Raw genomic sequence first — 14847 nt, 5'->3', positions numbered from 1 at the left:
GAATATGGTGGGAGTAATCCCAAATTCATCTGAAATGACAGGTTGCAACATAAGTGGCTTCAGTAAATGTAGCCACCATTTACCTTGGTTAGAGAGATAGATAACCTGAAATTACTAAGTGTTGAAAAACTAGTACCAGGCTGGGTGCAGTGGCTCACGCCTGTAATCCCAGCACTTTGGGAGGCCAAGGCGGGCAGATTATCTGAGATCAGGAGCTCAAGACCAGACTAGCCAACATGGTGAATCCCTGTCTTACTAAGAGTACAAAAACTAGCTGGGCATGGTGGCAGGCGCCTGTAATCCCAGCTACTCGGGAGGCTAAGGCAGGAGAATCGCTTGAACCCAGGAGGTGGAGGTTGCAGTGAGCCAACATCACACCACTGCACTCCAGCCTGGCAACAGAGCGAGACTTATTCTCAAAACAAAATTAAAAAAATAGAAAAAAAGAGTAAAAACTCAAGTTAGAGTAGAAAAGGACATTTACAACACATAATCAGCAAAGGGCTCATAATCAGATTAAAGAGCTCTAAGAGATCATATCAAATGTTGCTAAGGATGTGGAGCTAAGGGAATTCTCAACATCAATGAATCTCACAGACATTATATATTGAATAAAAGAGCCAGGCGTGGTGGCTCACCCTCATAATCCCAACACTTTAGAAGGTTGAGATGGGAAGATCGCTTGAGCCAGGGGTCCAAGATCAGCCTGGGCAACAAAGTGAGAGTCCGTCTCTACAAAAAATCAAAAAATTGGCCAGGCGTGGTGGTGCACATCTGTGGTACCAGCTACAGGAAAGGCTAAGGCGAGAGGGTCACTTGAGCCCAGGAGGCTGAGTTTGCAGTAAGCCCTGATCATACCACTGCATTCCGGCCTGACCAACAAAGCAAGACTCTATCTCAAAAAAATAAAAAATACTGCATTAAAGAAGGCAGACCCCATGTCATGCATTGCTTAACAATGGGATACATTCTGAGAAATGCATTTAGGCAACTTCGATGTCGTGTGAACATAATAGAGTATACTTACACAAACCTAGATGGTGTAGCCTACTACATCCACCAAAGATATGATATAACCTATTGCTCCTAGGCTAGGAATCTGTATAGCATGTTACTGAATACCGTAGTCAACTGTAACACAATGCAAAGTATTTGTGTATCTAAGCATATCTAAATATAGAAAAAGTACAGTAAAAATATGGTATTACAACAGCAGTTCCAGGCCGGGCGCAGTGGCTCATGCCTGTGATCCCAGCACTTTGGGAGGCCGAGGCGAGCAGATCATCCGAGGTCAGGAGTTTCAGAACAGTCTGGCCAACATCGTGAAACCCCATCTCTACTAAAAATACAAAAATTAGCTGGGCATGGTAGTACATGCCAGTAATCCCAGCTACTCGGGAGGCTGAGGCACTAGAATCGCTTGAACCCAGGAGGCGGAGGTTGCAGTGAGCTGAGATCATGCCCTTGCACTGCAGCCTGGGCAACAGAGTGAGACTGTGTCTCAAAAAAAAAAAAAAAACCAAAACCAAAAACCGCAATCCCCAACCTTTGGCACCAGGGACCAGTTTCATGGAAGACAATTTTTCCATGGATGCAGCGTGCAGGGGTATGGTTTCCAGATGAAACTGTTCCACCTCAGATCAGCAGGCATTAGATTCTCACAAGAAGCACTCAACCTAGATCCCTTGCATGCACAGTTCACAATAAGGTTCACGCTCCTATAAGAATCTAATGCCACCACTGATCTGACAGGAGGCAGGGCTCAGGCGAGTAATGCTCACTCGCCTACTGCTCACCTCCTGCCATGTGGCCTGGTTCCACAGACCAGTTCCAGTCTGCAGCACAGGGGTTGAAGATCCCTGGTATAAAAGATTAAAAATGGAACACCTGTATAGGGCGCTTACCATGAATGGAGCATGCAGGACTGAAAACTGCTCTGGGTGAGTGATGATGAGTAAATGTGAAGGCCTGGGACATTACTGTATACTACTGTAGACTTGATAAATACTGCACACTTGGGCTACACTAAATTTTTTATTTTTTAATTTTTTAAAAAATTATGCTTACTTCAGACCAGATTAAATTTATGTGTGTGTGTATATATATATATATATATATATATATATATATATATTTTTTTTTTTTTTTTTTTTGAGACTGAATCTCACTTTGTCACCTGGGCTGGAGTACAATGGCATGATCTCGGCTCACTGCAACCACTGCCTCCCAGGTTCAAGTGATTCTCCTGCCTCAGCCTCCTGAGTAGTTGGGACCACAGGCACGCACCACCACACCAGGCTCATTTTTGTATTTTTAGTAGAGATGGGGTTTTGCCACATTGGGCAGGCTGGTCTCACACTCCTGACCTCAGGTGATCCACTTGCCTCGGCCTCCCAAAGTGCTGAGATTACAGGTGTGAGCCACCACACCCGGCCCAGATTAAGTTAGTTAGTTAGTTAATTTATTTATTTATTTTTGAGACAAAGTCTTGCTCTGTTGCCCAGGCTGGAGCACAGTGGCACAATCTTAGCTCACTGGAACCTCCGTCTCCCAGGTTCAAGTGATTCTCCTGCCTCAGCCTCCTGAGTAGCTGGGATTACAGGTGCCCGCCACCACGCCCAGCTAATTTTTGTATTTTTTAGTAGAAACAGGGTTTTGCCATGTTGGCCAGGCTAGTCTTGAACTCCTGACCTCAGGTGATCCACCCTCCTCAGCCTCCCAAAATGCTAGGATTACAGGTGTGAGCCACCGCACCTGGCCTGAGTCACTGCGCTCAGCCAAGTTTATTTTTAAGATGTTTTTCTTTCTTCAATAATAAATTAACCTTAGCTTACTGGAACTTTTTTACTTTATAAACTTTAAACTTTTTAACTTTTTGACTCTTGCAATAACACTTAGCTTAAAACACATATCGTACAGCTGTACAATATTTTCTTTCTTTAGATCCTTATTCTCTAAGCTTTTTTCCATTTCAAATTGTTTTGTTTTTACTTTTTTTTTTTATTAATTTTTTTTGCATACAAAAACAATAAACATTTTCTAAAAATACATACAAACAAAAAGATGCGTATCAAACATATTAGGAAGGTTGCACATGGGAAGTCGGGGAATAGAAATGGGGGTGGGAGTTAAAATAAATGAGAGAGGGACTTTATATGGATCAGTGATAATAACTCAATCCTCTATTTGACAAAGAAGAGGGAGAAGGAAGAGGAAGAAAAAGAAAGTGGGATAAAGGATCAAAAAGGGAGGAAAATAGAAAAAATTAGAGTATGACTCCAGGGTAGACCTGTTTTGTTGTCATTGAGTTGGTTGGTTGGTTTGTCTGTTGTATTCTTCATGTTTCGCCAAGTTGGCCAGACTGGTCTCGAACTCCTAGCCCGAAGTGATCAACCCGCCTCGCCCCCCAGAGTGCCGGGACCACAGGCGTGAGCCACCACGTCCAGGCCCCACATTGCTTCTGGCCTCCGTGGTAGACCTCCCAGACGGAGCGGCCAGGCAGAGGAGCTCCTCACTTCTACCCAGACACGGGGCGGCCGGGCAGAGGGGCTCCTCACTTCCCAGACGGGGCGGCCAGGCAGAGACGCTCCTCACTTCTTCCCAGACGATAGGTGGCCGGGCAGAGGCGCTCCTCACTTCCCAGACGATGGGTGGCCGGGCACAGGCTCTCCTCACTTCCCAGACGATGGGTGGCCGGGCAGAGGCGCTCCTCACTTCCCAGATGATGGGTGGCCGGGCAGAGGCGCTCCTCATCTCCCAGACGATGGGTGTCCGGGCAGAGGCGCTCCTCACTTCCCAGATGGGGCAGCCGGGCAGAGGCGCTCCTCACTTTCCAGATGATGGGTGGCCGGGCAGAGGCACTCCTCACTTCCCAGATGGGGCAGCCGGGCAGAGGCGCTCCTCACTTTCCAGATGATGGGCGGCCGGGCAGAGGCGCTCCTCACCTCCCAGACGATGGGTGGCCTGGCAGAGGCGCTCCTCACCTCCCAGACGATGGGTGGCCGGGCAGAGGCGCTCCTCACCTCCCAGACGGGGCGGCCGGGCAGAGGCGCTCCTCACTTCTTCCCGGACGGGGCGGCCGGGCAGAGGCGCTCCTCACTTCCCAGACGGTGGGTGGACGGGCAGAGGCGCTCCTCACTTCCCAGACGATGGGTGGCTGTGCAGAGGCGCTCCTCACTTCTTCCCGGATGGGGCGCCCGGGCAGAGGCGCTCCTCATTTCTTCCCGGACGGGGCGGCCGGGCAGAGGCGCTCCTCACTTCCCAGACGGGGCAGCCGGGCAGAGGCGCTCCTCACTTCTTCCCGGACGGGGCGGCCGGGCAGAGGCGCTCCTCACTTCCCAGACGGGGCGGCCGGGCAGAGGCGCTCCTCACTTCTTCCCGGACGGGGCGGCCGGGCAGAGGCGCTCCTCACTTCTTCCCGGACGGGGCGGCCGGGCAGAGGCGCTCCTCACTTCTTCCCGGACGGGGCGGCCGGGCAGAGGCGCTCCTCACTTCCCAGACGGGGCGGCCGGGCAGAGGCGCTCCTCACTTCCCAGACGGGGCGGCCGGGCAGAGGCGCTCCTCACTTCCCAGACGGTGGGTGGCCGGGCAGAGGCGCTCCTCACTTCCCAGACGATGGGTGACCAGGCAGAGGCGCTCCTCACTTCTTCCCGGACGGGGCGGCCGGGCAGAGGCGCTCCTCACTTCTTCCCGGACGGGGCGGCCGGGCAGAGGCGCTCCTCACTTCTTCCCGGACGGGGCGCCCGGGCAGAGGCGCTCCTCACTTCTTCCCGGACGGGGCAGCCGGGCAGAGGCGCTCCTCACTTCTTCCCGGACGGGGCGGCCGGGCAGAGGCGCTCCTCACTTCTTCCCGGGCGGGGCGGCCGGGCAGAGGCGCTCCTCACTTCTTCCCGGGCGGGGCAGCCGGGCGGAGGCGCTCCTCACTTCTTCCCGGACGGGGCGGCCGGGCGGAGGCACTCCTCACTTCCCAGACGATGGGTGGCCGGGCAGAGGTGCTCCTCACTTCCCAGACGGTGGGTGGCCGGGCAGAGGCGCTCCTCACTTCCCAGACGGTGGGTGGCCGGGCAGAGGGGCTCCTCACTTCCCAGACGGTGGGTGGCCGGGCAGAGGCGCTCCTCACTTCCCAGACGGTGGGTGGCCGGGCAGAGGGGCTCCTCACTTCCCAGACGGTGGGTGGCCGGGCAGAGGCGCTCCTCACTTCCCAGACGGTGGGTGGCCGGGCAGAGGCGCTCCTCACTTCCCAGACGGTGGGTGGCCGGGCAGAGGCGCTCCTCACTTCCCAGACGGTGGGTGGCCGGGCAGAGGCGCTCCTCACTTCCCAGACGGTGGGTGGCCGGGCAGAGGCGCTCCTCACTTCCCAGACGGGGCGGCCGGGCAGAGGCACTGCTCACTTCCCAGACGGGGCGGCCGGGTAGAGGCGCTCCTCACTTCCCAGACGGGGCGGCCGGGCAGAGGCGCTCCTCACTTCTTCCCGGACGGGGCGGCCGGGCAGAGGCGCTCCTCACTTCTTCCCGGACGGGGGCGGCCGGGCAGAGGCGCTCCTCACTTCTTCCCGGGCGGGGCGGCCGGGCAGAGGCGCTCCTCACTTCTTCCCGGGCGGGGCGGCCGGGCAGAGGCGCTCCTCACTTCTTCCCGGACGGGGCGGCCGGGCGGAGGCGCTCCCCACTTCCCAGACGGTGGGTGGCCGGGCGGAGGCGCTCCCCACTTCCCAGACGGTGGGTGGCCGGGCGGAGGCGCTCCTCACTTCCCAGACGGTGGGTGGCCGGGCGGAGGCGCTCCTCACTTCCCAGACGGTGGGTGGCCGGGCGGAGGCGCTCCTCACTTCCCAGACGGTGGGTGGCCGGGCGGAGGGGCTCCTCACTTCCCAGACGGTGGGTGGCCGGGCGGAGGCGCTCCTCACTTCCCAGACGGTGGGTGGCCGGGCGGAGGCGCTCCTCACTTCCCAGACGGTGGGTGGCCGGGCGGAGGCGCTCCTCACTTCCCAGACGGTGGGTGGCCGGGCGGAGGGGCTCCTCACTTCCCAGACGGTGGGTGGCCGGGCAGAGGCGCTCCTCACTTCCCAGACGGTGGGTGGCCGGGCAGAGGCGCTCCTCACTTCCCAGACGGTGGGTGGCCGGGCAGAGGCGCTCCTCACTTCCCAGACGGTGGGTGGCCGGGCAGAGGCGCTCCTCACTTCCCAGACGGGGCGGCCGGGCAGAGGCACTGCTCACTTCCCAGACGGGGTGGCCGGGTAGAGGCGCTCCTCACTTCCCAGACGGGGCGGCCGGGCAGAGGCGCTCCTCACTTCCCAGACGGTGGGTGGCCGGGCAGAGGCGCTCCTCACTTCTTCCCGGATGGGGACGGCCGGGCAGAGGCGCTCCTCACTTCTTCCCGGACGGGGCGGCCGGGCAGAGGCGCTCCTCACTTCTTCCCGGACGGGGCGGCCGGGCAGAGGCGCTCCTCACTTCTTCCCGGGCGGGGCGGCCGGGCAGAGGCGCTCCTCACTTCTTCCCGGGCGGGGCGGCCGGGCAGAGGCGCTCCTCACTTCTTCCCGGGCGGGGCGGCCGGGCAGAGGCGCTCCTCACTTCCCAGACGATGGGTGGCCGGGCAGAGGTGCTCCTCACTTCCCAGACGGTGGGTGGCCGGGCAGAGGCGCTCCTCACTTCCCAGACGGGGCGGCCGGGCAGAGGCGCTCCTCACTTCCCAGACGGTGGGTGGCCGGGCAGAGGCGCTCCTCACTTCCCAGACCGTGGGTGGCCGGGCAGAGGCGCTCCTCACTTCCCAGACGGTAGGTGGCCGGGCAGAGGCGCTCCTCACCTCCCAGACGGTGGGTGGCCGGGCAGAGGCGCTCCTCACCTCCCAGACGGTGGGTGGCCGGGCAGAGGCGCTCCTCACCTCCCAGACGGTGGGTGGCCGGGCAGAGGCGCTCCTCACTTCCCAGACGGTGGGTGGCCGGGCAGAGGCGCTCCTCACTTCCCAGACGGTGGGTGGCCGGGCAGAGGCGCTCCTCACCTCCCAGATGGGGCGGCCGGGCAGAGGCGCTCCTCACCTCCCAGACGGGGCGGCCGGGCAGAGGTGCTCCTCACCTCCCAGACGGGGCGGCCGGGCAGAGGCGCTCCCCACCTTCCAGATGGGGCGGCGGCCGGGCAGGGGCTGCAATCCCAGCACCCTGGCAGGCCAAGGCAGGCGGCCGGGGGGTAGAGGCTGCCGCGAGGCCAGACCACGCCACCGCCCTCCAGCCCGGGCAACACCGAGCACTGGGTGAGCGAGACTCCGTCTGTAGTCCCAGTACCTCGGGAGGCTGAGGCGGGCAGAGCACTTGGCGTCAGGAGGTGGCGACCAGCGTGGCCAAGATGGCGAACGCGTGCCTGCATCCAAAGGAGAAAAGGGGAGCGGTGGCGGGCGCCGGCAGTCCCAGGCAGTCCGCCGCGCGGGCAGCAGCAAGCCGAGTAGACTGTAGCCTGGGCCAGAGAGGGAAAGAAAGAGAGAAAGAAAGAAAGAAAGGAAGGAAGGAAGGAAGGAAGGAAGGAAGGAAGGAAGGAAGGAAGGAAGGAAGGAAGGAAGGAAGGAAGGAAGCTTGTTTTTACTTTTAATGTTTTTGCTAAAAACTAACACACAAACACACACACCAGCCTAGGCCTACACAGGGTCAGGATCAAGATGTCACTAAGCAGTAAGAATTTATTAGATCCATTACAATCTTACAGGACCAACGTTTATATGCAGTCTGTTGTTGACTGAAACATCACTATACATACAGTGCATCAGTGCATGACTGTATTTGACTATTTTCTGGTTGCATGATATTAGTCCTGAAAAATGTCAAGTACCAAATAATTTACTTCTCAGATCTTCATCTCCTACATTCTATTCTAAATGGCTAAAGTCTGCCTAAACTCAGACCTATACATAAAATGAAGGTTATTACTGGAAAATTTTATTTTATTTGTGTGGCGCCCATTTCCTAGCCTTTGACACAGAAAATAAATGTTCCCCCACTCATGTTATATAGCACTATTACAAAATGATTAATAATGAATTTTCCTTCACCATATCCCACAAATTTAACTTACCCTATCATAGAGCTCAATGATTAAATGATAAGCAGCTTCATCACTTCCAAATTGAAAATCTACAATTCTATCGACACCAAGCTGTTTTGCACTGACTAATCTCCGACTCTTCAAATGTTTTCGGCACTAGCAAGAGAAAGAAAAAGGCATTCATTTAGTAAAAGTGAATTTCTAACCATTTGGTATTGGTTTATAAATAAGCTTCTTTTCATTATCATCAGGAATATTTAAAACGTTGTAAATAACAGTATAGTCATAAAGTAAAAGATTGCAGATGATAATCAGAGGGAAAACATTTTATTATAAACACTGCTAACTCTGAAACAGTGTTTTATTTGCATTTTTTTAAGACAGGGTCTCGCTCTGTCACCCAAACTGGAGCCCAGTGGTGTGATCATGGCTCGCTGCAGCCTCGACTTCCCTGGCACAGGTGATCCTCCTGCATCAACCTCCTGAGGAGATTGGGACCACAGGCACATGCCACTATCCCCAGCTAATTTTTTCATTATTTGTAGAGACAAGGTCTCACTATGTTGCCCAGGCTAATCTCAAACTCCTGGGCACAAGCAATCCTCCTGCCTTGGCCTCCCAAAGTGCTGGGATTACAAGCGTAAGCCACTGAGCCAGGCCTTTATTTTCAATGTTTAAGTAGAGAATGATGGACCTATAGCAAAATTTGCTTTGTTGCTTTATACCACTGCTAAATCCCTTGTAGTTGTCCTAATGACCTCACTCAAAGCCACAACCTTTATTTACTTATTTTATTTTATTTTGAGACAGAGTCTCGCTCTATCGCCCAGGCTGGAATGCAGTGGCACAATCTCAGCTCACTGCAACCTCTGCCTCCCAGGTTCAAGTGATTCTTCTGCCTCAGCCTCCCGAGTAGCTGAAATTACAGGCGTGTGCCACCACGCCCGGCTAATTTTTCTATTTTTAGTAGAGGCAGGGTTTCACCATGTTGGTCAGGCTGTTCTCGAAGTTCTGACCTCGTGATCTGCCCACCTCAGCCTCCCAAAGTGCTGGGATTACAGGCGTGAGCCACTGCGCCCGGCCAACCTTTATTTATTTATGATTTTTTTTTTCTTTGGAGACGGAGTCTCACTTTGTCACCCAGGCTGAAGTACAGTAGCACAATCTTGGCTCACTGCAACTTCTGCCTCCCAGGTTCAAGCAATCCTCCTGCCTCAGCCTCCCGAGTAGCTGGGACTACAGCTGCCCACTACCACTCCTGGCTAATTTTTTGTATTTTAGTAGAGATGGGGTTTCACCATGTTTCCCAGGCTGGTCTTAAACTCCTGAGCTCAGGCAATCTGCCCACCTCAGCCTCCCAAAGTGTTAGGATTACAAGCGTGAGCCACCGCGCCCAGTCCCTTTATTTTTTTTAAGTCTCTTTGATGACACTCTAAGTATACCAAATTCCCTTTTGTATGCTTCATTTATGTTCAAAATTAATTAATTGTTTCCACTAATCTTCTACTTCTAATATATATCAACTATGGACCATAAGCTTATGGCTTATGGTATCCCGTAAATAGTCCACCACCTTATATCCAGTTACCCCTACTAATTCTTTTTTTTTTTTTTTTTTTAAGAGACAGAGTCTTTGCCAGGAGCAGTGGCTCAGGCCTGTAATCCCAACACTTTGGGAGGCCGAGGTGGGTGGATCATGACATCAGGAGTTCAAGACCAGCCTGGCCAACATGGTGAAACCCCATCTCTACTAAAAATACAAAAATTAGCCAGGCATGGTGGCGTGTGCCTGTAATCCCAGCTACTTGGAAGGCTGAGGCAGGAGAATCACTTGTACCCAGGAGACTGAGATTGCAGTGAGCCAAGACTGCACTGCTGCACTCCGGCCTGGCGACAGAGGAAGACTCCGTCTCAAAAAAAAAAAAAAAAAAAAGACTTAAATACAAAACAAATTTTACAGAAGTTAATCTAAAACCACCTTTAAAAAACACAAAAAATTCACTCCTTGACAAAGGTTGAAAAAAAACAAGAAACACATAAATTCATTATTAAAATTAATGCTAACATTTTCATAACTAAGAAGAGTTCTTCTCCAGACCTTATAGTCCAAATTGACTGAAATTCGCTTTTTATATACTTATATACTTAGGCAGAATAACTGCCTAGAATAAACAATCTGCTCCTCCTTAACTCAGTAGTTTTAAGAATGACCTATACTGATTTAACAGTAACCTACATGTAGAGCTATCTTTAAATCCCTAAAGGAAAATCACAATCAGTTCTTCCAGAGTCCCTGAGTAATAATTTTATTCAAGAAAAATAAAGATAAAAGGCATCATTGAAAGGACAGAAGTTCACACAAAGGAATAGTATAAAGGGGATTATTTATCATGGAGAGTACAGATGGACACATAATACATATTTAAAGCTTGTTTCATTTCCCTATCAACAGCCTGGTGAAATCAACCTTCTGCTGTGTGCCACAAAGCTATAGCTGTCATCCCCAAATGTGAATACTGGAACAACCACTGTGATTTATCACATAATAGACACAACTCTGCCTGTACCATAAAACAGTAACAGCTCTTTGATTCATAAAGTGCTTAACATTGTCTGCTCCACTGAGGAAATCTTTCTATACATTTAGATTGACATGTACACCTAACCCATAGAATTGTAAGTATTTTTTAAAGTGACTGACCTCCTATTAATGTAGTCTGATTTGGAGATGTTTATACAATCCCAGTGTCCTATCTCATTGGCCTGTTACCTCATCCATAAAACTGAAATTGTATTTGTTCTTCGCAGTCCACTGAGTTGCTAAACAACTTAAATGAAATACATATTATTCATCTGCCTTAAAAAGTGCTACGTAACAGGTAGCATTATTATTGTCATTATTATTAAGGACAGGCCCCAAAAGAACGATTTTGGGTTACTATTAAATTAAACTTTAATAATCTGAGAATTTTGTGAAAGCCCTTGTGATATTGAAACACCTAATTTGTAATCCAAAACAGACTCTAAATTGCTGGGGGGTAAGGCTCTTCTCTGTAAAGCCTCTAATGAAATAACTCAATGCCATAACAGATACATTTCCAAAGTAAGGAGCAGAGCAAGAAGGAAATGAACACGTATGGAGTTCTAATATGTGTCAGGTATTGTTTCAGGTGCCTTTTTTTTTTTTTTTTGGAGATGGAGTCTCACTCTGTCGCCCAGGCCGGAGTGAAACAGTGCGACCTCGGCTCACTGCGATCTCTACCTCCCAGGTTCAAGTGGTTCTCCTGCCCCATCCTCCCAATTAGCTGGAATTACAGGCGTGTGCCACCACACCTGGCTAGTAGAGACAGGGTTTCACCACTTCGGCTGGGCTCGCCTTGAACTTCTGACCTCAAGTGATCCACCTGCCTTGGCCTCTCAAAGTGTTGGGATTACAGGCATGAGCCACCGCGCCCAGTCTGTTTTAGGTGTTTTATATGTCATTTCAATTAATCCAATAATTTCATGAGGGAGGTACTATCCACATTTTACATTTAAATAAACTAAGTTCCAAGAGGTTAAGTAACCTTTCCAGGTTATAAAATTACTTTCTGACAAAGCCATTAATTCAAAGTTAAGTACATCTGACTAAAAAGTCTTGGGTACCACATGCATTTTCAATCTATATGTTACATCAATAAAAGAATGGGTAGCATGCCCACACATGTAAAAATCTGTTTTAATAGTAAAAACAAAACAGAAAAGTAAAAAGACTTAGTAACATATTAATGTCAGCGAGTATTCCAAAAAAAAAAAAAAAAACTGACTGGATATAGAGGAATACAATTCACAAAAGTGAGCTCTGGAAGATAAGACTAGGAAAAAAAGGTGGGGCAGGGAGAAGGAAGAACACAGAAAGCCAAGAATGTTAGGCTATAGAATATGGATTTAGAAATTAGGAAACCATAAAAGGTGAGATAACTAATGAAAATTATACTTTAAGAAAATTAATGTTGGGCCAGGCAGGGTGGCTCATGCCTGTAATCCCGGCACTTCAGGAGGCTGAGGTTGGTGGATCACCTGAGGTCACGAGTTTGAGATCCGACTGGCCAACATGGTGAAACCCCATCTCTACTAAAAATACAGAAATTAGCTGGGCCTGGTGGCACGCACCTGTAATCCCAGCTACTCAGGAGGCTGAGGCAGGAGACACTTGAACCTGGGAGGCAGAGGTTGCAGTGAGCCAAGACTGTGTCACCGCACTCCAGCCTGGGTGACAGAGCAAGACTCCTTCTCAAAAACAAACAAACAAACAAAAACAAACAAAAAATTAACGTTGGTCTAATTTAGAATTGTTTTGATGCGGAGAAGTGAACTACAGTTAAGGAACTGTAAGGCTGAGTGTGATAAAAGCTTGAACCCTAATAGTGACTGTGGAAACAAGATCTGGAGCAGAATAGGATGTGAAAGGTAATGGGGGTGAAGTCAATTAATAAATATTCACTTTATTCAACCCATTATCTGTCAACCACTCCCTTTACCTTCATTTTATCTGCACTTTATTCATAAGAGTGAAGGAAACCCCAATTAAAAACTTAACTGTTAGTGAGCAATCTCTTAAAATTTAGCTTCAAGTGTAACAAGTTTACCTTCATGGCAAAACTAGACGGCATCACATTCTTAGGCCACTCAAATTCTGTTGTATGAATTCGTATGCCAGATTCAAGTAAAAGTGTAGCTTTGAAGTCCGGTCTGTAGAAGAAAAAAGTCAAATTTTTCTTTAGGGTATATGCCAAAGCTAATTGTTAAACAGACTTAAAATGCAGGTTAAAAAAAAAATCAGTAATCTCATACTTAATTGCCAAAGAGAAAATAAGCCTATAAAATGTTCTTACTTTTGAAGACGAATAAGATATGTCTTATTATCCACATCATAAACATTGTTTACTCTCATTCCTAGCAAGCTGCAAAGATAAAGGAAACATGTAACATATCACACTATTGCCTGAAACATAAAACTACACATAATTTAATAAAAGCTTCGAAAGAGCGGATCTCAGTCTCTAAGGATATGGGGTCAGCCGGGGAGCAGAGTCTGAAAGTCATTTGGGCATTCAGTTCAAAACTTAAGAGTAACGATTTAAAAACAAAAGTGGTCTATCAGCTCTAGGAACAACACACTATAGCTTGCGTCTTCCAAATGACCCAATTTTTGGGGAGAAATACAGTAAAATATAATCCAATTAATTTATTACAAGGGAGAAAAAAAAGATAAAAGAGGGCCCGAAAACATGACAAAGCTCACACGGCTGAATAACAGAATCCAGACTAGAATCCAGATCTCAGTCCAAATCTGCTCAATCCAGCTAAAACGGCGATGCTCTCTCTCTCTCTGGGGTGAGGGGCGGGAGGTGTTCAAGAAACCAAGCCTCCAGTCGGGAAACCTCTGGAGCAAACCGGCGTCTCGTGTTTTACCAAACGTTTCCTGCCCGACCCGGACAACCCAGGCCAACAACGCAAGAGCGTCGCGCTAGCAGGGCAAGCCAGAGAGCTGGGAGGACGCGGGGAATGGAGCACGAGGTGCCTAGGACCCCCAGGGGTATCCTAAGGGCCACGGGAAAGACACCACACGCCTGCCCACTCAGGCCTAGGCAGGTCCACAGACGCAGTAGGAAATAAGGTAACACATCAAGCCGGTCTGTTTGCGTCATGGGACCCCGGCCTCTGCCTCCTGCACTCCCCGCACGAGCCTGGTCACTTAGGGGACTGTACCTAGCATTCAGCTCCGCGAGTACGGCGCGGAGGTCAATGGTGCTAAAGCGGGTCTTCATGGCGAGGTCCGAGGGTCACTACCGCAATTTCCTCTACTGCCCGGCCGGACTCGACGCCGCTTCTCTTCCGCGCAGGCGCTGTTGGCGGAGCTCTACGGCCGCGCAGAAGACCCAATATTCCTTGAGGCGAACGTATTTGTGTCGCTTTTCTGAAGATTTCGATTGTCAAGTTGCAGTTGACTCTCTTCATTGTACCAAAACTCAAATTCGAATAAAGATCCAAACTGTTCTCTTGAAACTTCATTCCTTCCTAGAACCCTTACGGACCAGTCTGGTTACCTTGCCCCTTTGCGTTTCGGGCTCAAGCCAGCCTTCATAGTGACCCCTGCTGGTCGAAACAATTTTCGAGATGATTATTAGGAGTATTTGCCCACAGGGGGGCCGTAGGGCTCAGTGTAGACGAGCAAGGACCCCTTTCTGCGCGCTTACTTTGACATAAGATTTTGAAATGTAACGAAACGGAACTGCTTCGGTCCTTCTAAGATTATCCTCAACGATCAAGGCGAACTCTCAAAACGGAGTTCCTATTTGGATGGGTCCTGCTCTCTGAAAGAGCATTCTGCAGTTGATTACAGGATTCTCATCGAACCTCGGTCTTGGTACACCTGAGACTCACCGCAGTACCTTGTGTACCATCGGTGCTCCATGAACACTTGGCAACATGAATGTGCAAGTGTTTAGCTAGATAATGGTGAAATAAGATAAAAATAAAAATAAGAAGATTCCCAATGGGGGTGGGGTGGGAGGGGGGAGTCACAGTGTAGTGAGGAAAATAGTCCTGTAAGAATGTAAATTCTGCATTTCTTTTGTCTTAGGATAGATGCGTGGGAAGAAAGGATACTTTATAAGGTGAGAACTCAAAAGAGGCAGGGTCTCACTATGTTGCCCAGGCTGGAGTGCAGTGGCTATTCACAGGCGCAATCCCACTACTGATCAGCACGGGGGTTTTGACCTGCTCCGTTTCCGACCTGGGCCGGTTCACCCCTCCTTAGGCAACCTGGTGGTCCCCCGCTCCC

At 50.5% G+C, this 14847-nt stretch overlaps 1 protein-coding gene across 5 annotated transcripts in view; it reads right to left on the bottom strand.

Moving 5' to 3' along the window:
• The window catches only part of NEMF (nuclear export mediator factor), a 77725-nt gene extending 63571 nt beyond the window's left edge, over positions 1 to 14154 (bottom strand). For 3 of the 5 annotated variants that reach the window (XM_055289467.2, XM_055289469.2, XM_063644575.1), the window contains exons 1-4: positions 13773 to 14154; positions 12896 to 12964; positions 12650 to 12752; positions 8052 to 8177 (exon numbers count right to left, since the gene is read on the bottom strand). In XM_055289467.2, the coding sequence (XP_055145442.1) occupies positions 8052 to 8177; positions 12650 to 12752; positions 12896 to 12964; positions 13773 to 13831 (357 nt within the window). In that variant the 5' untranslated portion in view covers positions 13832 to 14154. The remainder of the gene's footprint in view (positions 1 to 8051; positions 8178 to 12649; positions 12753 to 12895; positions 12965 to 13772) is intronic. The other 2 variants (XM_063644576.1, XM_063644577.1) reach the window with 1 other exon arrangement.
• Positions 14155 to 14847: the final 693 nt, after the last annotated feature.

Source organism: Symphalangus syndactylus, chromosome 8 (genome assembly GCF_028878055.3).
Source record: "Symphalangus syndactylus isolate Jambi chromosome 8, NHGRI_mSymSyn1-v2.1_pri, whole genome shotgun sequence".
In the NCBI taxonomy this organism is placed as follows: domain Eukaryota; kingdom Metazoa; phylum Chordata; class Mammalia; order Primates; family Hylobatidae; genus Symphalangus; species Symphalangus syndactylus.
The sequence above is the reverse complement of the archived record's forward strand: the minus strand, read 5'-3'. Positions and strand labels throughout refer to the sequence as shown.